This window comes from Rhineura floridana, chromosome 5 (assembly GCF_030035675.1).
Source record: "Rhineura floridana isolate rRhiFlo1 chromosome 5, rRhiFlo1.hap2, whole genome shotgun sequence".
Lineage (NCBI taxonomy): Eukaryota > Metazoa > Chordata > Lepidosauria > Squamata > Rhineuridae > Rhineura > Rhineura floridana.
In genome coordinates this window covers 179,029,349-179,051,630 of record NC_084484.1, presented here as the reverse complement: position 1 = coordinate 179,051,630, position 22,282 = coordinate 179,029,349, and the positions used below count along the sequence as shown (strand labels likewise).

Here is a 22,282-nt window from a genome sequence, read left to right as displayed (position 1 = left end):
TCATACTTTGGACACATAATGAGAAGACAGGATTCACTAGAAAAGACAATAATGCTGGGAAAAACAGAAGGGAGTAGAAAAAGAGGAAGGCCAAACAAGAGATGGATTGATTCCATAAAGGAAGCTACAGACCTGAACTTACAAGATCTGAACAGGGTGGTTCATGACAGATGCTCTTGGAGGTCGCGTTGTAGTCGACTTGGAGGCACATAACAACAACAAAACCCTGAGGACATAGTTGGAGACAACTCTAAATTCTATTGCCCCTGTTTCACCTTACCCCTTCTGTGCAGTGGGGCTGGTCCATCAGGGTCAATGGGGCCCTGTGTCGCCACCCCCAGCCAGCCCCCTCCTGGCTGCCTTCCTACTTACAACCAAGCCAGGGGGTGGCCCTGTCTGTAAGCTTCCTCATCCTTAGTCTCAGCACAGCCCTTGCAGAACCCAGCAGGCAGGAAGAGGATGGGGACAAAGAAAGAATGAGTTGGCTCCACCTGTCATTGGCTCTGGCGCCACCTATTGTTGGCCTCCCTGCCTTTTCCCCTGCTAGTCTCAATGGGCACCAGCCACCACTCCTTCTTTGTAGCCGCTAAATTCAGCCTACAAATTAATTGGTGAAGGGAGCCGTCTCTTTTCTTTGTGTTGCAAAGCCTCTTGTATAATGATGAGGCCATCTATCTAGTTTATGGCCATTTTCATTGGAGACTGTGAACTGCAACGTTGCCATTTGGTCTGAACACCCCTGCTACCATTGCTCTGTATTTTAGTCCATAGGTTTCTGAGTTGTATGGGCAGCCCAATTTTATTTTTTTAAAGTAAAAATGGGGGGGGATTGAAAAATGGGATTATACAACATCTGAGCCTTGGTAGCGAATGAGAAGGGTGAGGAGGAAAAAAAGAGGCTTTTCATACACTTATTACAGCACCAGCAGCCTTGAGGGTAGCTGCTTTATGCTGGCATTGCTTCTTCTTTTTTAAGCGGATCTAAGAGACTCCACGGGCATGAAAGCCTTTCCCCATTAACAAATATTTTCACACCAGCCGTTTCCCTCCCCTCTAAAGGTGGTTAAATATTTCCTTTCATCTATAATCTCTTTTACTGCTTGTGAGAATAGCTCAGCCTGCTCCCTGTGCTATCTCAGGCTGCATTGTGACCGCCTGCGGTCCTTGCCTTCCCTTGTGCGGATTTGTTTGCCTTGCTGCTCAAAGGTCTCGGGCGGGAGGGAATTTGAGTGCGTTTTAAGGCCGAAGCTTTCCTCGTTGGACTTTAGGGACGAATTTTGACCTTGGACTTGTGTACAGGTCTCCCATCAGGCGGGAACAGCTAAAAAGCATGTTATGGAGAACTGCAGAAGCGGTTTGCTCTTTCTCCTCACACAAGAGAGGTAGAGGAACAAACATAAAAAGCATGGAACAGAGTGAACCATCTCTTGATGCAGGAGGTCATAGATGAGGAACTCTGAGACTCACTAGGCAGTGAAAAGATAAAGCAAATAACCAGGATCCCAGTGTAGCTCACTGGCAGGATTTGCACATTGCTAGTAACAGATCCTCAAAATCAAGATGCCAGGAGATGAAGTATCTGGAAATCCCACCACCCGGTGGGTGTCAATTGTTTTCCAGACAAAAAGGGCAGGCCTTCGTTCAAGTATACCCATGAATTGATATGCAGAGGGTTTTTTTAAAAAAAGCAGGAGTTTAAAATAGGCTGTGTGCAGTTAGGCACTGCACTCCGTGGAGTGGTAGAACAGAACAGTGGACTAGATCGGCCACTGCCCTGATCCAGAAGGCTCTTTTTATGTTCCTTATTAGAGCAGGGGGAGGCTGTGCACGCATGCCTTACACATAACATTTCAAATTTATTAAATTAAAATAAACATCTGGCTAGATGTAAGTTGCTTTTACAAATCAAGCACTTTTTCTCATCTGTCGGAAAAATCACTCTTGGCGTAAGACAAGCTGCTCCTACAAAATAAAAAAAAAACCTTGTTCCTGGCTTGAGACAAACTACTTTTCTTGGGGAGGGAGAGGGGATTGGATTAAACAACATGTGACCAGGCTTGATATGCTTGCAGTTTGCCTCTGGGCCAAAATTTTGATCCCAGTAAAAGTCACTTTTTCCCCCAGCATAACAAAAAAAACGGAACATCCAAGAGTGCATTCTCAAGACTGCTTGAAAATGGGAGAGTTTGCAAATAGGCAGGAATGTGTAATGCTGCCTTCCCCAACAGCTGCTCACCAATTATTTGGACTACAACTTCCATCAATCCTGACCACTGGCCATGCTGGATGGAGCTAATGAGAGCTTTAGTACAGAATATCTGGAGGGCACCATGTTTGGGAAGGCTGGTATAATGCAACAGGGGAAAGACAATCCCCATAATGCCTTGGCCCTATAAAGTGACTCAGAGGCTTATACCAATGCAGATCTAACGGTACTGTAGGCTTGTGAATAGCCCACTTGCCAGGTTGCCTAGGGTGAATACAAATGGCTCCCAGGTGACCAGACATGACCCTTTGCAGCTTATCTTCAAAGACAGTCTGGTCATTCTTGAAAAACAAAACAGGACTATAGAAGTAGATTTTGTGAGCCCTTATGGTCGCTAAGAGACTTCGAGCTTGGAAGGTTAAGTTGGAAGGATAAATTGCCACCCTGGGCTCCTGCTGGAAGGGCAGGATAAAAATCAAATAATAAATACCCACTGTCTATTATGCAATAGTCTGAGATCATGTGTTTTAAATTGTTTTTAAAATATGTGTTTTTAAATTTGTATATTTGTTTTTAATGTTTTTAGTTATTGTAAACCGCCCAGGGAGCTTCGGCTATGGGGTGGTATATAAATACAATAAATAAATAAATAAAATCCTCACCGTCATTGCTACATTTGAATGTATTTCCTATTTCGGTTTTCAAATTAATTTGGAAAGTGTGAATTTGATAGATTTGGCTTGAAATGCAAACTGAATAGAATTTCTTGCCCACCTGTAACAGCCAACCTCCCACCTACCTCTAAAATACTGTCCAAGGGTCTGCAAGGGGGAGGACCCCTTATTTTTCATTTTTATTTCAATTTTGTTATTTTTAATTTTTAATCTTTATTTTATTCTTTATTTTTATTTTATTTTTTATTTTAATTTTATTTTTATTTAATTTATTCTATATATTTTTTATTTTATTTTATTTTAATTTTTATTTTCATTTCGATTTTTTAATTTTAACTTTAAGCTAATTTTAGGGGTGGGGGGCCTGCCTGATCGGCAGAAGGGGAGGGAGACATGTGTAAGCCGGAGGGGAAGAATGTGGGGAGCCACGGTATCGTGAGGCTTGGCGGCAGACCCTGGATGGGCGGAGGTGGCAGGCCACGCCAGGTTAGGGGAACAAGGGATAGATGTATTGTACCCATCCCTTGTTCCGGGCCTGCCCTAAACCAGAAGAGAACTGGGGGATGTAAGACTCCATCCAATCTTTGACTGCTGTTATGTAACGCCAGGTCTGTAGTTCAGAAAACATCACTCATCCATGATCTTATTCTGGATGAGCATGCAGACCTGGCGTGCATTACGGAGACCTGGCTGGACGAGGCCTCGGCTCCTATACTTGAGGCCATGTGTCCAGCGGGTTTCCTATATGCACAGCAGCCGAGGATTGGTAGGCGGGGAGGGGGTGTGGCAGTTATTTATCGAGAGTCCTTGGTTTTCGCCAGACCTCCTCTCCACGTGACCAAGTTTGTTGATTGTATGTACTGGAGGTTGGGACCAAAGGGCAGTTTAGGAATTCTGCTTATGTACTGCCCACCCCGCTGCACGGCAGACTCCCTGGCCGAGGTGCTCGAGGTGGTCGCGGCTGTACGGTTGTTTACCCCGAACTTATTGGTTTTGGGGGATTTCAACATGCATGCCGAGGCCATTCTCACTGGAGCCCCTCGGGATTTCATTGAAACCATGACTTCATGGGAACTGCACCTAAGTAATATGGGTCCCACCCATGTAGCCGGCCATACCATTGACCTTGTATTTGTCGCGGGAGAGAAGGAAAGTGATCTGAAGATGGGGACTGTTTCTTCTAGCCCTGTGTCATGGTCAGATCACTACCTGGTGAAATTGGATCTCTCTGTGCCGCACACCCTCCACAGGGGACAAGGACCTATTAGGATGGTCCGCCCCAGACGCATGATGGAGCCTATTGGATTCCTAAATGCGCTGGGTGATCTGGAGCTAACTGAAGGCCACCCGGTCGAAGCCCTGGTGAGGGAGTGGAATAGGGAGATCACTAGGGCAATAGACCGGGTGGCACCGAAACGTCCTCTTCTCCTGAATAGAACTCAGACTGCACCCTGGTATACACCATGGTTACGCAGTCTGAGGCAGGAAGTGAGACGACTAGAGCGCCAATGGCGGAAATCGTGCACTGAAGGTGATCGGACACTGGTTAGAGCGGCAATAGCGGCCTACCAGCGGGCAACAAAGGCAGCAAAGAGGCAATTCTTTGCTGCCTCTATTGCGTTGGCAGAGTGCTGTCCCAGGAGGTTGTTCCAAGTGGTCCGAAGCCTGGTCGGTCCAGTAGCGCAGGAACCTATGGAACAAGCAAAAGCCTCCTGTGACACATTTGTTAAACACTTTGTCGATAAAATCGAGCACCTAAAGGACAAGATTCCGTACGTCGTGGTTACAAGTAGGGGTCCAGAGGCGGCCAGTTGCAATCCGGTCTGCTGGGATCGGTTTCAGCCTCTTCTCTCTGATGAAGTGGACAAGGTGCTCTCTACTGTAAAACCAACCACTTGCTTACTTGATCCTTGCCCTTCATGGCTCGTTATGAGCTGTAAAGAGAGACTGGGCAATGGGATCAAGGCAATGGTAAGTGCATCCTTGGAGGAGGGTGTAATGCCATTGCCCCTCAAGGAGGCAGTGATAAGACCTATTTTGAAAAAGCCCTCCTTGGATCCCCAAGATTTAAACAACTTTCGCCCAGTCTCCAATTTACCGTTCTTGGGCAAGGTAATTGAGCATGTGGTGGCAAAGCAGCTACAGACACACTTGGAGGAAGCAGATTATTTAGATCCTTTCCAGTCGGGCTTCAGGACTGGACACGGAACTGAAACAGCCTTGGTCGCTCTGGTGGATGATATGAGGAGGGCGTTGGATAGGGGAGAACATACCTTCCTCGTCCTCCTGGACCTCTCAGCGGCTTTCGATACCGTCGACCACGGTATCCTGTTGAGTCGCCTGGAGGGACTGGGAATTGGAGGCACTGTTTTACAGTGGTTCCGTTCCTATCTTTCCGGTAGATATCAACCGGTAGTGTTGGGGGATGAGGTTTCAGACCCTTGGCCCCTCAACTGTGGTGTGCCACAGGGTTCTATCCTCTCTCCCATGCTATTTAACATTTATATGAAACCGCTGGGAGCCATCATCAGGAGTTTTCGGCTGCAGTGTCACCAATATGCGGATGACACGCAGCTCTATCTCTCATTTAAATCTTCACCAGAGTTGGCTGTGGATACCTTGTCCAAGTGCCTGGAGTCCGTAAGTGGATGGATGGGAGAGAACAGGCTGAAGCTGAACCCCGATAAGACTGAGGTATTACTAGTGGGGGACAAGGGAAGGTTGGGTGATTTTGACCTGATACTTAATGGGGTGAGTTTGCCCCTGAAGGACCAGGTCCGCAGTCTCGGGGTCATTTAGCTGTCTATGGAGGCTCAGGTTTCTGCAGTGAGCCGGGCAGCTTGGTACCAACTTCATCTAGTACAGAGGCTGCGACCCTATCTTCCCATACATCTGCTCCCACGAGTGATACATGCCCTGATCTCCTCTCGATTAGACTACTGTAATGCGCTCTACGTGGGGTTACCCTTGAAGACGGTCCGGAAACTCCAGCTGGTACAAAACGCGGCGGCACGCTTAATAAAGCAGACCCGCCGCCGCGATCATATCACCCCAGTGTTGATTGAATTACACTGGTTACCAGTTGTATACCGGGCCCAATTCAAGGTGTTGGTTTTAACCTTTAAAACTCTATACGGTTCCGGCCCAGTTTATCTGAAGGAGCGCCTCCAGTATCACCAAATATGCCGCCAAACAAGATCAGCCTCACAGGACCTTCTCTCGGTCCCACCGACTAAGACAACTAGGTTGGTGCGGACCAGGGAGAGGGCTTTTTCGATCGTGGCCCCACCCTCTGGAACTTACTTCCCTTTGACCTTCGGCATGCCCCCTCCCTGTTGACTTTTCGCCGAGCCTTGAAGCCCTGGCTCTTCAGGCAGGCCTATGGGATCTCTGGGGTGGGTTAGGTTTTACACTGTATTAATGTAAGATGGTCTTCAGATGAGATGTTATGATATTAATAATGTGATGATTATGTATATGAGCAGATTGTATTTTATATTGTATTTTATATTGTACGTCGCCCAGAGTGTCCGTTCGGTCGGACAGATGGGCGTCTGCTAAATAAAATTTTATTATTATTATTATTATTATTATTATTATTATTATTATTATTATTCTGAGGTGCTGTGCCCCACAGCCAGTGCCCAACTTAGCCAACTGCAGGTCCCAGGCCACAGAGTCACTCCGCTCGTCAGCTGCCCACTGACAACAACTATTTTTTTAAACACTCAGAATCCCTTAGAAAGATGCTGCTCTACGGCATTCTAGGAGAAAATGGGCGTCACCAGTTCCTCATCAACATGACTGATGATTCTGTTCCGATGATACAAACAGGAAGAATACTACAACTACTAGGAGCGAGGGAAAATCTGGCCTACCACAAAATCTTCAAAAATCACCTTCCCCAATCAGGGTTCTATTTTTTCCTTATCCCCTCTCCTCCTAAGTTTGAGATGAAAGTTTTCTGCTAAGAACTTGTGGCTTAGCATTAGTCTCTAGAAACAGCAAGAACCAGTCCTTTCTTTGTCTGCCTGGTACCCTTCTCCTATTGCCTGCTTTCAACACTGGTTTCCACCGATGTTATACCCCCACCTGCTTCTTACGCCTGGCCATTCCCTCGCTACAAGCTAGGCTCATTCCAGTGCAGTCTAAACCCAAGATCCACTGGGATGAGTGAATTTGGCGTAAGTCGATTGTCCTGGCTGAACCAGGGGCATATGCCAGTGTGGCTTCCTCAGCTTCGTTGAGCCAGGAATATGCTGGCTCAGCTGGGCCCCAGAAAGTGGAACACAGGCTGGTGAATATTACACCGGGGCAAGTCCCAAATAAGGGACATTCTGGAGGGTGGGTGGGGTGGGGAGATTTGCATCTATTCCCAACCTCTTTTCGCTTAGACATTTGACCTGGAAATTCGGCAGAACTTACACCAGAAAAAAGGGTGCTGTCAGTCAAACCCTATTTAAAGGCTTGTTTTCTTTCCGCTAGGCTAGGGCTGGCTCAGCCAGCAACAGCCCCGCTTCTGAGCAGAGTTTGAAGTATGGGTGACTTACTCCAGCTTAACTAAAACTGGTATAAGTGCCACTGGCTTCCTATACTTAGGATCGCTCTGGCCAAGTCAGGAACCAAACGCTTTTCACATATCTGGTATAGGATACATGCCATTATTTGATACAGCTCACTTTTGAATTTGTACCTGTTTTACACAGGTATTCTACTCCTGTTTTAATGGTTGTATGTTCAATGAGATTGTTTTATTGCAAACTTTAATTATGGCTGCTTATATTTTGACGTGCCATTGGTTTTTATACTTGTAAACCTTAGTAGCCTTTTTTGGCATTAAGGGGTATGTAAATAAATACCTAAATAATGAACTACATCAGCACGTTGCACAAAATCAGTTTTTTAAAAGATGGGAAATTCATAATGGAGCAAGAAGGGATGAATAAGAAAACTAGTATCTGCCTCACTTTTCAAAGACACGTTTTTTTCTATTAAGAGAGATTGTACATTTGGCACTAGACAATCTTCCACTTGTGACTCTTCCTGGTTTGCAAGATGGGAGAAAAATAATAATACATTTGTACGCAAGTGAAGCAAAGAAGAGAGCTAGCCACTTCTGTTACCCCTGCTAAATCCTTTAATAAATGTGGATTTAGTGCTAAGATGTAAGATCAGATAAAATTGTCCAGAGCTGCTTAAAAACCGAAATCATTCCACTGACCTTCAAAATGTTATTAGAAAATTTAATAATTACAAACTGTCTTAAGTTGGATTTTCTGGTTTCAGGTAAGCTTGATTAAGGCTCCCAACTCATCCCAGCCCTCTGATTTTTTGGAATTGAAGAGTGCAGGATTGCTACTGGGCTGCAATTAAAACAAAAATAAAACAAAAACCGTAATGGCTAGGATATTCGCTGTCAATACTCCTGTCGTATTATTGGAGGAAGTGAGGCATCTGCGTGAAGCCACATTTGTCAGTCATTTGAGCTACTTAAAGCCAGCAAAGCTGCCATAAATTCTCACTTATCTCTGAATGATCCCTGGACGATGAATCAGTTTATCTCTTTAAGGTATCAACTAGGTTATTTCTGAATTTTTTAATTCAGGGATAAAAGTGGGGGGAAACCTAGGGAATTTGCAGCTGCAGTTGTTGTTAACACACTCTCTCCTCTGTGACATCACTTCTTCTCACCGACAGGTCCATGTGGTCTGGTCTTTCATTACACCATAGCGCCTAAACAAATAACTAGGAAGATATAGTTCTGGCTCCTGCCGGGAGGAAGGGTGGGATATTTATTATTTATTTATTTATTACATTTCTACCCGCCTTTCTTTTTCATGATTGAATCCCAAGGTGGCTTACATATGGTTCCCAGGCTGTCTCCCATCCAGGCACTGACCAGACCTGACCCTGCTTAGCTTCAGCAGGGAGCTGGCCACATGTGCCTTCAGACCATAGCCATAAATAAATAAATATATTTTAAGAGACTGAAGCCTGAGCATATACAACCTGTGGCTAGGGAAGTTTCAAAGATTTGCAGCCTGTGATCAGCCCATGGTTGTTCCCCCCCCCTTGTCATCTGATTTGGAGGCTGTTATAATATTTTACACCAAAAGTACATGTGGGTAGGGATGGGCAAATCTGTCAATTTTGGTTCCCCTCAGTTTCTCATTTTTCTAATCTTAAGCGCAGTTTGCCACATTTCCACATCAATTTGCATTTTTTTAAAAAAAATCCTAATGAAAATTCATCAATATTCTAGTGCAAATTTCTCCTTATACACATTTTTTTGAGATTTTGCCTAATATACACATTTTTGTGAAGACATTTTCCTCAATATAATGCATTTTTGTATGTTATTTTCAACAATATGTGCATTTTAATGCACACCTTACCCTAGCGTATGCATTTTTGTACATTACTTGTGTGGAGAACTGCAGTGGAAAATTCGGAAAAGTGCAAATTTTGAAGGATGGCTGTGTGCCAGTTTGGGTATTGTTTCAGAAAGGGCAAATTAGAGTAGGCTTGCATTTAAATAGAAACTGAACCCAATTTCTCTCCCATCCCTGCATGTGAGGGAGGGCAGCTGGACCTTCCCTTGCTGTACTTCTTCACACTCTGCTGCTTCACATACTTTTTCGACCAGCTGGGCTACGATACCAGAAGTGAGCCAGGCACAAGAGAAAAGTGCTTTTGAGTGCCAGAGGGCAGCAAGACAAGGCAGGGGTCCCCTCTTTTCATATGCACACTCATTCTGGAATAAAAGAGCAGTCCCTGCTTTATACACGAATGGGGGCAGATTGGCTAACAAACAACCATGGGTGCCTCTGCTTCATCTAGTTTGGCCTTGAAAGTAAACCTGCATCCTTTTGCTTTGCTTCATTTGGTTCAGAATGTGACTGGTGCAAGGATACTTAGTGCTCAGTTGAGGGGATCAGTACAAATATTTTGGAAGGCAAGCCTGACTGTAAAAGGTTTTATACATACCGACTCTTACCATGGGCAAATTTCCCTATGTTTTGATTGTGAATGGTGCTTGAAACCAAGAATGGGGAACCCATGGACCTCAAGATGCTATTCGACTCCTCCTCGCATCTTCCCTGACCATGGGGCTTATATGAGCTGCAGACCAACAGCATTGGGAGAGCCATAGTTTGCCCATGCATGCTTTAAACATTTGCATCCTATCAGGTGGCAGTGCATGACATGAAATGTCAGGAGGTTTGTTTCCAATGTTAAGATTTGGTTAAGACAAAACAAATATTCCAGCCTGAGTGGATTATGTACCTCCTCCCTCTTTGATGTTTACTTGGATCAAGCATTTTAGGACATGGATTAAAGTCCCCAAGGGAGACGAATTCCTGCTGAACAGGCAACGCTCCTTAGAAGAGACCGGTCCTTTTTTGTGATGGATTTATGTTCCTCTTCCATTTACTAAAAAAGCCCGGTGGCATGACAGAGTTGGGTCTGGCGTGTGTGGATGTGTGTCCAAAATGTATTCTGAGTGCCTAAAATCTGCCCAGTTATACTGGTGAATGACAACATTCACTAAAAGGGACTGGCAGCATTCACATTTATATATTTGGGGTCATTCAGGTTGGTAAGCATTCACATGCAAAGATCAACATTCAGCAAATGTTGGACACTTGACTGTTAACTATAGCTGGGTCTATAGAAGCAGCTTACAATGGACAGTACCACTTGAAACTACAGAAAGTGAGCCACCTTTGAATGCTCTCCATGTAAGAACTCTCTGCAACTAGAAAACTAGTCCATCAGGAAGAAAGGTTCTAGCTCAGCCCAACTCCCTTACTCTGCTGGTTTTCTGTTTGTAGGGAGTTTTCAGAGAAGGAAGCAATGCAAAGTAGAATCAAGTGGAGAGAGGAATGCAGCCGCTCTGCTCTGTCAAAACTCCAGAATGGTCTGCAGAAGCCGAATGGCTGCCCCAATTCATGTGCACAAAGAGGCTTAATGCAGGGCTACTCTAGGAATCCACCTCTCATGATCCAAGTCTTTGCTCTGGGTTTACTAGATGGCCTGATCAAACTACTGGCTCACAACCACCTCAGCAATCTGCTCATGAAATAGGGAAAGAACATTGGTTACTTCAAGGCAGGGAAGAGCAAAAAGTAGATTAGGATCTCTTGGTAGATCTCTGGGGAGAGTGCAGCGATCAAGGCTAGAACAGCACGGGTTCATGCCTACTTACAGCTTAGCCACAGTAACAAATTTAGCTTTTCTTCCATGCTAAATTAGCTTGAAATAAGGCCAGCTCTGGGGAGTGTGTGGGGGTGGGGAGACCAGGAGTGGGTTTGTGTGTGAAAGGACTGTGAGCTCAGTTCTGGTACTGAAACCACATTCCTGTGGCCTCCATCTGCACCAGAGATCTAAAGCACTATCCTACCACTTTAAACACCCATGGCTTCCCCCAAAGACTCCCGGGAACTGTAGTCTGTTAAGGTTCCTGAGAGTCATTAAGTGAGTCCTGTTTCTCTCACAGAGCTACAATTCCCAGAGTTCCCTGGGAAGAAGGATGGATTGTTAAACCGCTTTGGAGATTGTCACTCAGTGAGGGGGAATAGGGATCTCATAGCAACTCTCAGGAACCTTAGCAAACTACAGTTCCCAGGACTCTTTGGTGTAAGCCATGACTGTTTAAAGTGGTAGAATACTGCTATAAATATACAGTGCAATTGTGGCCTTTGTGTCTGTCTGCAACAACCCCCATTTTCCAGGTGGTGGCCTCTGGAGTTCTAGTAAAAAACGAAGTGGATCCCTAGGCCTAAATTATGACCTCCTGTGCTTTCAAAGTCTCCAGAGATGATGGATATATGATGATGTTTCCCAACAAATAACACCCCGCTCCCCAAAAAAGGCTTACCATGGGGGGGGGGGAAAGAAGTCCTAAAACCCATTTCTGAAGAAAATAAGAGGAAATTACTATTTGAGGACTGTTTTTTCTCCGTGGTGCAGAGTGGTAAGCGGCGGTAACGCAGCCGAAAGCTCTGCTCACAGCCGGAGTTCGATTCCAACGGAAGGAGGAAGTCAAATCTCCGGTAAAAGGGGTCGAGGTCCACTCAGCCTTCCATCCATCCGTGGTCGGTAAAATGAGTACCCGGCATATGCTGGGGGGTAAAGAAAGGCCAGGGAAGGAACTGGCAATCCCACCCCATATATACAGTCTGCCTAGTAAACGTCGCAAGACGGCACCCTAAGAGTCGGAAACAACTCACACTACAAGTGCGGGAACACCTTTACCTTTACAATTTGAGGACTGTTTTTTCTGTGGCTGGCTTTCCTTTCCCATTATGATGGTGAATAACCCTCACCCCTGCCGCCTGTCCACCACTCAAGCCTCAATGCCACATAAAACAACTACCTCCTAGGGTCGCATATCAAAACATAACCTCTTCCCTTTCTGCATTTGTAAAATTCACCTCAAGTTGCTTTCCCAGGCAGCTCAGAATTACACTCAACCCCTTGCTCCAAGACTTCATTCCTCACAGAGCTGTTTCCGATATTAAAAGTTATTATCGTTTTGTGCCTCGTGGCAAGAAATCTCTGCCAAGGTGGTTTGTAAACACCCATTTGTTACTCAGACCTCTCAAGTCTATCTTGGCCTCGACTCTGAAAGATGGATTTAAACGCCAACCATTCTGTACTCCTGAGGCACAGGCGGCTGCCCTTCCCGCCCCCCTGCTCCAACCACCACGAAATGAAATGAAAAGAGAAGTTTGCATGAACTATGGGCTTATACACAGAACAAGGAGAGCTCTGGATGCCAGGCAGCAGGTGTTACTGGGCACTATCATCCTTTTAAAGGACTTCTGCATGATCATGAGGGCTGGCAGCCTTACTTTTAAAGTAAAAGCTGGGTGTCTCTCCTATTTTACAAATAATGTCCAGATCTAGGGATGGGCAAATCTTTCAATTTCAGTTTCTGATTTTTCCAGTCTTCAGTTCTCCATATTAATTTATCATTTCTTTTTTAAAGTCCTCATGAAAATACATCAGTGAATTTCTTGTAATATGCATTTGTGTGCCACTGTGCCTGATATACACATTTTTGCAAAGCAATTTCCCTTAATATAATGTATTTTTAATGTTATCTTCACTAACAACATTTACGCACTCTTTACCCTAGTATGTGCATTTTTGCACACTTTACTTGGCTAGAGAATTGCACTGCAAAATTTGGAGAAGCGTGAATCTGAAACAATGGCTCTCTTTCGGTTTGCACATTAAGAACATAAGAACAGCTTGCCAATGGCCCATCTGGTCCAGCATCCTGTCCTCACAGTGGCCAAAAATATACCCAAAAGGGAAACCTGCAAGCAGAACCTGAGTGCAAAGAGCACTCTCACCTCCTGTGGTTTCCAGCACCTGGTATTCAGAAGCTTAGCTGTCAAGGCTAGTAGCCACTGATAACTGTATCCTCCATGAATTTGTCTAACCTTCTTTTAAAGCCATCCAAGTTGGTGGCCACCATTGCCTCTTGTGGGAGCGAATTCCATAGTTTAACTCTCTGCTGCGTGAAGAAGGCAATAAGGGAGAGGGCCTTCTCAGTGATGGCCCCCAAATTATGGAATGAGCTTCATGACGAGGTGCGCCTGGCGCCAACACTGTTATCTTTTCAGCGCCAGGTCAAGACTTTCCTCTTCTCCCAGGCATTTTAGCATGTGTTTTTAAATATTTTTTTTAATTGTTTTTAGTGTTTTAAAATTTGTATATTTGTTTTTGTTGTTTTTAATTGCTGTAAACCGCCCAGACAGCTTCGGCTATAGGGCGGTATACAAATGCAATAAATAAATATGTTCTTTTTGGCCTGATCCAGCAGGCTTTTCTTGCGGGTTTCCCTTTGGGGTATCTTTGGCCACTGTGTGAACAGGATGCTGGACTAGATGGACCACCGGCCTGATCCAGCAGGCTCTTCTTATGTTCTTAATGCTAGTCTTACCCAGAACAGACCCACTGAAATGAATGAATCGAAATTAGTCATTTTCAATAACCTCAGTAGGTCTACTTTGAGTAGGACTAGCACTGGATACAATCTACAAGACAGGCCAGAAGAGTCCTGAAGAAACCAAGGCAATCAGGCCATTGGAATAAACTTGGGATATGGATTTTCCTTCAAGCAAGGGGGTAAACTTAGGAAAAGCCACAGATATTATTACCAATTGAGCAGTCGTGTCCAGTCCAGCTGGGATCACAACTACACAGGCCAGTTTCAGGCAGAAAAGTGCCGTGGCCAGAGCACTGGTCCAGACAGGTTGCTCTCGGTGTCTCGCAGTTGGTTCCTCCCCAGCCAACAGAGCAGTGGCATTCTCCTCTCACGCACACGCCACGTCCTGAACAGGTGGGGTCCATGCAATCCACTATAGGTGAAGCAAAACAACAACAGACACATGCAAAATAAGGTTAGGTTCATATTCATGACTTCATCATCACCATCATTTATTAACGCCTGGACTCAACATCCCATATATCCTGTCGGACTGTATCTCAAGGTATGTTACATGAAAATATTTACAAGGAAATCTCACTGGAGCTATTTATTTATTTACTTCGATTTATGAATTTCTTCCTACAAGATGCCTCAAAGCGCTTTAACAACAAGCACATCATCAGCAACAAAATATTAAACTATTCCATGCATAAAAAACAATGTCATATGTAAGAAAAAAAGTTATTCCTATTTCTGGTACCAAAGTTTCTGTTAAAGAAGTAATGTCCAAAAACACAATATACAGGCATACCCCGCTTAATGTCGCTTCACTTAACGTCGCCTCGCTATAATGTACATGCTCCATATGCCTGTATTTCTCCAGAAACGCAGCGCAGCAGCAGAGGCTTTAGAGTGCGGGGGTGGAAATAGACGTGATCAAGCCACCGCAAATCAGCTGGGAGGAGCGATCGCGATCAGCTGGGAGGCGCGGCAGCACAGCAGCACAGGCTTTAGAGTGCGGGGGTGGAAATAGACGTGATCGTGCCATCGCAAATCAGCTGGGAGGCGCAATTGCGATCAGCTGGGAGGCGCGGCAGCGCAGCAGCAGAGGCTTTAGAGTGCGGGGGTGGAAATAGATGTGATCAAGCCACCGCAAATCAGCTGGGAGGAGCGATTGCGATCAGCTGGGAGATGCGGCAGCGCAGCAGCAGAGGCTTTAGAGTGCGGGGGTGGAAATAGACGCAATTGCGCCACTGCAAATCAGCTGGGAGGCACGATCGCGATCAGCTGGGAGGCGCGGCAGCGCAGCAGCAGAGGCTTTAGCACAGGGCTTTGAGGCTCCGCATGAGAAGAGGGGAAAAAAGTTTTAAAAGGTAGTACTTTAAGGACATTTTCGGTTTACGTACTCGTTCTGGTCCCATTGAGTACGTTAATGCGAGGTATTACTGTACTTTGTTAACCGAGGCACTACTATACAGCCTGCACTGAATGGCAACAGCTCTTCCAGTGTTTTAGGCAGGGTTTTCTCCCAGCCCCACCTGGAGATGCTGGGGATTGAATCCGGGGCCTTCTGCAGGCAAAGCAGATGCCCAGCCACTGAGCCACAGCACCTAGCACATTCTTCTTCCTATGTCTGTCTTTCTCCTTTCACTCCGTTTCCGCTTCTCCTCTTCCTTTGTTGTCTCCCATGTGTTGAACTACAGATTGTAAGCTCCTCGGCACAGGGATCCATCCTCCTACACTCTGTAAAGTGAAATGTGCATCTATGGTGCAAAGATAGGCAGACAGGAGAAATTTCTCTGTGGCATTTTGTAGGCCTCTGTCAGAGGGTCCTGCTAGGATCGTGACCTGCTAGGATCGTGAACTAGATGGACCACCTGTCTAAGGTTATCTAGAAAGTGCCATCTTCTTTATGGACTTAATTTACATCAGTGAAAATCATGTCACCCACACAATTTATCTAGGAATCAAGCTGGCTGCTCAGCGCTTTTCCTAAGCTGCATGAGGATATATTTCTGTTGCATAAACTCTTAACTGGAACACTCTCTTAGGATCGTCAGAGTGGCAGGAAAAAAGAAAGAACTTGGCCTATACATCTCTGGGGCTATTAAAGCTGCAAGAGTGAGGGTGCCAATTTTAGAACGTGGGGCCCTTGCAGGCCTGACCCTCTTCTTGCTCAGAAGGAACAACTATTAAAGGGAGAACTATGAGCAAGCTGCCAGTACCTTACGTCCTCAGCAGATGGTTCAACCAGGGAGAACAAAGACTGCTGGCTAGCTGACAAGAGGCTACTGCGAGGCAATTAATCATCTTCTCTGAAAGCCAACGGGGGGAGGGGAAAGAAGGTAAGCTATAAGGGGGTCTCCATCACAGAAGGCAGTGCTCTGCTATCTCAGCGTTAACACAGGATTATAGGAGGGGAATGCATGTGTGTCAGGACACCCCATTCATCATAATCCCAGGGCCATTTTTCATGTTGAAACGAGCCCTTTCACCAGACGCCAGGCAGAAGGGCTACTTTAATCTTGCCCTCGCTTGGCCGTATCGCTTGTGACACTCGGCACTGCGCCAAGGGTCCTGGGATAGGATTAGGAGAGTTTTGCTCCCTCCTTTGTTATAAAAGCTTTAATGTGCGTGTGTGTCTCTCCCTTTCCTTTCCCCTCTTTCTTCTTTTCTTAAAAGAAGAAGAAAATAGCATTTTTTTGGGGGGGGGGGGGAGGAAGTTCTGCTCAGCAATTCCCATTGCTCATCTGCAGGCGAGCACACAGTGGCATTCATCACCCAGTTTTCAGTTTCCTTCTGTGCTCTGGTTCTAGGTGCGAATGGCAGCAGAAGAGCTTTGGGATGCAATCCATTGCATCAGCCCCACCAAAATGGGAAGAAGCTGCAGAAGAGCTTCCCGTGGTTCCCATTCATTTCAATTGGGCTGGTAATGGCAAACTTCTTTGGTGGACTGTGGCATTGGTTTGCGGCAGCAAAAGTAGCATCCTCCACTTAGTGAGTTGAGTAGAGATGTCTCGGGATATGTGGAATCCAGGGGTTTGGTATTCAGGATAAAGACCATAAGGGAAGGATCATAGCTCAATGGTAGAGAATCTGCCTTGCATGCAAAAGGTCTTGGTTCAATCCTTGGCATCTTCAAGTAGGGCTCGGAATGTTCCCTGTGCAATCCTGGAGAGCTGCTGCCAGTCAGTGAAGACAATACTGAGCTAGATATTCCAGTAGTTTGACTCAGTATAAGGCAGCTTCTAAAGTTCCTATGATCCTAATTGCAAAAGCAGAATTAAAATAGCTACTCAGTCCCAAAAATATCAGAAACCCACTTTGGAGTAACTTAGAGCAGGGCTTTCAGTGTGGCAGCCCCTGTTTTGTGGAACAGCATTGCTGCTGACATGTGACAGGCATCCACTATCTGTGCTTTCCGGAACAATTGAAGACATTTTCATTTTGACAAGCTTTTCCCACTGAATGAAAAGGTCTCTCTGCTTTAGGTGTTCATTTTGTACTGTTTTTAGAACTATTTTTAGCTGCTTTTATGTTATGTCCATAAATCGCCTTGTGACATACATAAGAGGCGATAAGAATATACTGGAAATTGAATGTGGTGGAGGATTTTTTTTTTTCCATTTTCACTGCTTGGAAGCTGTGCCCCAATCCCCGCATTTTCCTGATGTGATCTTGCAGCTGGTGTGTAGCCTCTTGGCACAATCCACCAGTTCTCGTGCACAAGCCTCACTGAAGAGAATGGGAGAGGCACAAGAGTACAGGCATTCTTGTACAACTCCTGTTCATTTCAGCAAAGCTTGGACAGGAGACTTCCGGTTAGATCATGTCCTTTAAGAATACAGACTAATTGTGTGTGTGTGCATGTGTGTGCAAGAGAGACACTGAATGGAGTAAGTAGGGGCGGGGGTAGAGAACGTATCAGAAAAAGCATATTATAAACATGGAAGAAAAAGCATGTAAGTTGCAAACCAAAAGAATCAATACCAGATGGCCCTCCTTTAAAGAAAAGAAATAATATTTGCAAAATATTTGACATCAACTTTGTATTAGAGGGATTTAGAGTTTTGGAGGGGGAAAATCCCACAGATTTCCTACATAATATATTTCATATATATGTTGCGTTCCTTCCTCTTGGCAGAATACGAATGATTGTCTTGCATATAAGAAACAAATGCAGAGTAAGGAAAGAAAAAGGTCTAAACTACTCAAAGGCTCTCAGCAAAATGCCTCCCTTATGTCTCGCCGGCTCTTTTAATTCAGAGCTGCCACTCAATTAAATAACGTTGAGCTTTTATTTATTTAAGGATCTCTATCCAATTTTATAGCCTTAAGAGGCTTTCAAAGCAGCTGACAAAAAGATATCAGAATAGAATTATAGTAAAATCACAACTAAGATCAACAAAATCAGCATCACAATGATCTTAAAACAGCAACCAATGTATTAATCAGAAAAGACCTGTCTAAGAATCAATATCTTGGTCAAGTGATGGAAACTCATTATGAAATAGTCCTCCGTGGAAAACATAAAGAACAGAGCCTTCTCGGTGGTTTCCTCCTATAATGAAGAGGAAACTATCAAGAAGGCCCTGTTCCTTATTGCAACCTGCCATTTTTTAAAGAAGGGGACGCTAAATAGGGCCTCCCCAAAACATCCTATAGAACAGATATACATCTCATTGAGCTCAATGGGACTTATTCTGAGGTGAGTGGGGGACAGGATTAAATACTAAAGTACGTATATAGGCACAAAGAGATTATCACACACACATATAATTGTTCAACTGCCTGTCATTTAATCCATGGTCTGAAGGGAAAAGTCCTTTCCCGTAGTTGCATCTATTGCATCCCTAGAGAGATCCACCAGCTTATTTCTGTATTGTTCCCCCGCCCCCGCCCCAGGGTGGGGAGGCTTCCCTCTATGCTCCAACTCTCATTACATTTTAGCTGTTATTATTATAATCACAATGCTGGCACTTATGAATTTGAAATATTTTAACAGCTTTTCAATGAGATAGCACCTAAACATCTGACACAGGTCCCTAAAAACTTTTGATGGTCGTACCTGAAATAGCATTCAGATTAACAGTGGGGGAAGGAAAGGGGGGATGAACTAATAGTATTGTGCACCTAACACATAAAAATATAAGAAAAGCCTTTGATGGATCATCAGATTAAAGACCTATCTAGCCTGGCAGTTGGTCGTAACAGCGGCCTTCCAGATGCCTATGGGAAGCTCATAAGCAGCACATGAGTGCAATAAGTGTACATTTGGCAGTGCAGGCTGCCCTATTTGGGCTACTAGGGCAGCACCCCACAAACCCCAGTCAGCCCCCTCCTGCCTGTCTTTTCACATGCAACCTGACCAGGGGATGATACCGCCTGTCAGCTTCCTTCTCCTCAGTCTTAGCAGTGTTGTCCCTTGTATGATTCAGCAAGGAGGAGGATGGGGGGGGGACTAGAACCAGTGCGCTCTGCCTTCCACTGGCTTTGGCTCCACTTAATGTTTGGGCTCCCTGCCTTCCGCCCCACCTGTCCCCAAGGGCACCAGCCACCATTGTGTGTTGGTGTCAGTGTGGTAGGCGGGGAGAGGATGCAACCCCCCCCAACAAACCCAACCCATCACCCCTTCCTTACAAAAGAAAACATGGCCCTTCTGCTTGGCCCCACGGGTCTGTGAGCACATCCATGTGTAAAAAAGAACACAGTTATGAATTAAGGTGTTGGATTATGAAAACAGGCAACAATATGGCAGATGTACTGAAAGCAACTTCAGTCCATGTTAATGGCTTCTATATGTCGATTAAGATTTTGAAACACTGCGGAGAAGGGATGTAAGAGAGGGAACAGATCAGTTACTTATACCTAATCTGATCTGGTTGCTTTGAGTTCAGATCCATATAATTCTGTGATGCCTGGATTGATGTCTACACATTTCTATCTGGCAGGGTGTACTTTTTTTTAATTAAAAAAAATTACTACATAATGGAAAATGGTAATCTAATAACACAAGCATGCTTAAGCCTAACGGTGTTCAATTGGAGCAAAATGTGCAGAGAGGCATCAAGAATTTTGAACAAAGGGGGGAAAGCAACACATGGGGAATGAGCTGTTTCTGTGGGATCAGCCAAGAGTTGTGCAAGGGGAGGGACCGCAGCGGAATGGGAAGGCACGTTTTGCATGGAGAAGGTCCCAGGATCCATCCCTAACATCTCAGGTTAAAATGATCAAGTAGCCCATAATGTGGAAGACCCGTTTCTTCAGACCCCAGAGAGCTGCTGCTGGTCACGACAGGTATAGCCAACATGATGCCCTTCAGATGTAGGTGGACTGCAACTCCCATCATGCCTGACCATGGGGCTATGTTGGCTAAGGCTGATGGGAGTTACAGTCTGGCAACAACACATTGGCTGTCCCTGGGAGAGATGGACAAATCTGATATAAGGCTGCTTCCTAAGAAACAATAAAACATTGCTTTGGGTGGAAATGGCTGGCTGAATTAAAACATTTAAAAGAGAGAGAGAACACACTGTACAGGAGGAAGCGGGGCTGAGTGGGAATTGGCTGGGATTAAGGGCAATGAAAAATATTTGTCCAAATAACCAAATATGGAGCATCATAGAAAGGTTAGTGCCTGTTTAATCATGTACCAACTTTCATGCTAAAAATTAAATTTATCTGGAATCTGGGCAGAGAATTAAAGTAAAGGATTTAATGCAAAAAGGAACAAAAAGAAAGAAAGAAAGAAAAAGATTTCTGATAGTTTAAGCCACAAATTGAAAGGAAACCAGATTATGCAGATGTATGCTTCATTGCATCTGTGCTGGGCGCGCGCGGGGGGAGGAGGACTTAAAAAAGAAACACACTGGTGATTTGGGTCTCAAAAGGCCAGTGCGCTAGAGACAAAGCAGAGCTGCATGTTAGAGTTAAAAGAACATGGAGCTGAGGCCAAAAATGGAAGCTGCATGTCGACTCCTCCTGTGCTTCGCTTTGTAACATCTAGTTCAACTTAGCCTACCCCAAGATCATTATGATCTGTGTTTCCCCATTACATGATTGGGTGCTACCTGCAGAACAGGAAAGCAGGCACCATAATGATTTCAGGGTGCAATTTATTAAAGACGATGAAGCAAAGGGCTGACATTTTCAGCAGTACCCTTGTGTTCGTTATAGTGTGCTGTCCCTGCTCATAGCCTCCTAAAAGCTGACAGAGGCGCATCCACCTGCTAGTGTCACCTGAGAGTTGTTTTATGCATTCCTTCACCATCACAAAGGGCTGGCATTAAAAAAAAAAGCAGTTATATCCACCCACAGTGGCAAGAGAAACTCCATTTTACATGCACATCAAGGAAAAATAAAAACACAGTGCCTAAAAGACATGGAAATGAATGCAAATCAAGAAGAAATGGCATGGCATTTCCATTTCAGGCCTAACACAGAAATGAAAGCAATCTAAAGCAGGGCTTTTGAGGGGGAAAAAAGGTATTTGATTCTGAAGCAGCACTGAATTCAAGGCCCAGATATGATAAAGCCTTCACGCGTGCTACCACTTCATAAATGATGGCATCAGTAAATTGCTTACTGTGGCACATCAGGAAAAAGGATGTGCACTTTTAGAGGTGCAAACAGAGAAGACCTTCTAATAAGAACACTTTAAGCATGTGATATGAACTGCCTCTTTAAGCAGCTTTCTCTAGCAGAGGTGGATGATTTTTCACCCAATTACTGTATAAAAATGATAGATAACCAGCAGATATTAAAAGAGGTGCGTGTGTGTGTGTTTTAGAAAGGCCACATTCCATCCACCTGCTCTGTAAGTGGCCTATAATGGTAGTATAGGTGCTTCAAGTCTCATCTATCTGCAGTGGGGCAGCGGTATTCAAAGGGAAAATGAAACACACTGAACGATGCTCAGAAATACCTTCTTCACAGTTCTCCCCCTTGTATCCTGGATTGCAGATGCAGGTCCCCATGATGCAGGTGCCGTGGCTGTTGCAAGCGACGTCAATGCATTGGCTGGTCGGAACATCACATTCTGCCCCTTTCCACCCACTGTGGCATAAGCACCGGCCTTTCATGTACTGCCCATTTCCACTGCATAACACGGGACAAGATGCTGAAAAGCAGTGAAGGATAAAAAATAAAATAAATCTTCATTTGCAGGGCCTAGAATTTTGAAATACTTCATAGTTTATTTTATTCATTTCATTACTGCTAAAAAAAGCATTTATATGGCACTCGAGTATTCAAAGCACTCTCGTAATCTTCACAGCAGTCCTGCTGAAGTATGTCAGAATTATCAGCCCCTCCCTGCACCATATGTTCATGATGTGCAATGTGGATTTTAAATTAAATATTTTATGACTTCCTGAGGTGGCTGTTCCATGTCTGACCTAACAGTTAGTCCAAGCCTATTGGAAAAATGTTGAGTTTGGAGCTTCTGTCAAATACACA

At 44.8% G+C, this 22,282-nt stretch overlaps 1 protein-coding gene across 9 annotated transcripts in view; it reads right to left on the bottom strand.

Moving 5' to 3' along the window:
- The window catches only part of TENM4 (teneurin transmembrane protein 4), an 850,566-nt gene that overhangs the window by 130,876 nt on the left and 697,408 nt on the right, over window positions 1-22,282 (bottom strand). For all 9 annotated transcript variants that reach the window (XM_061628962.1, XM_061628964.1, XM_061628965.1 and 6 more), the window contains 2 exons: window positions 21,750-21,944; window positions 14,055-14,255 (listed from right to left, as the gene is read on the bottom strand). In XM_061628962.1, the coding sequence (XP_061484946.1) occupies window positions 14,055-14,255; window positions 21,750-21,944 (396 nt within the window). The remainder of the gene's footprint in view (window positions 1-14,054; window positions 14,256-21,749; window positions 21,945-22,282) is intronic.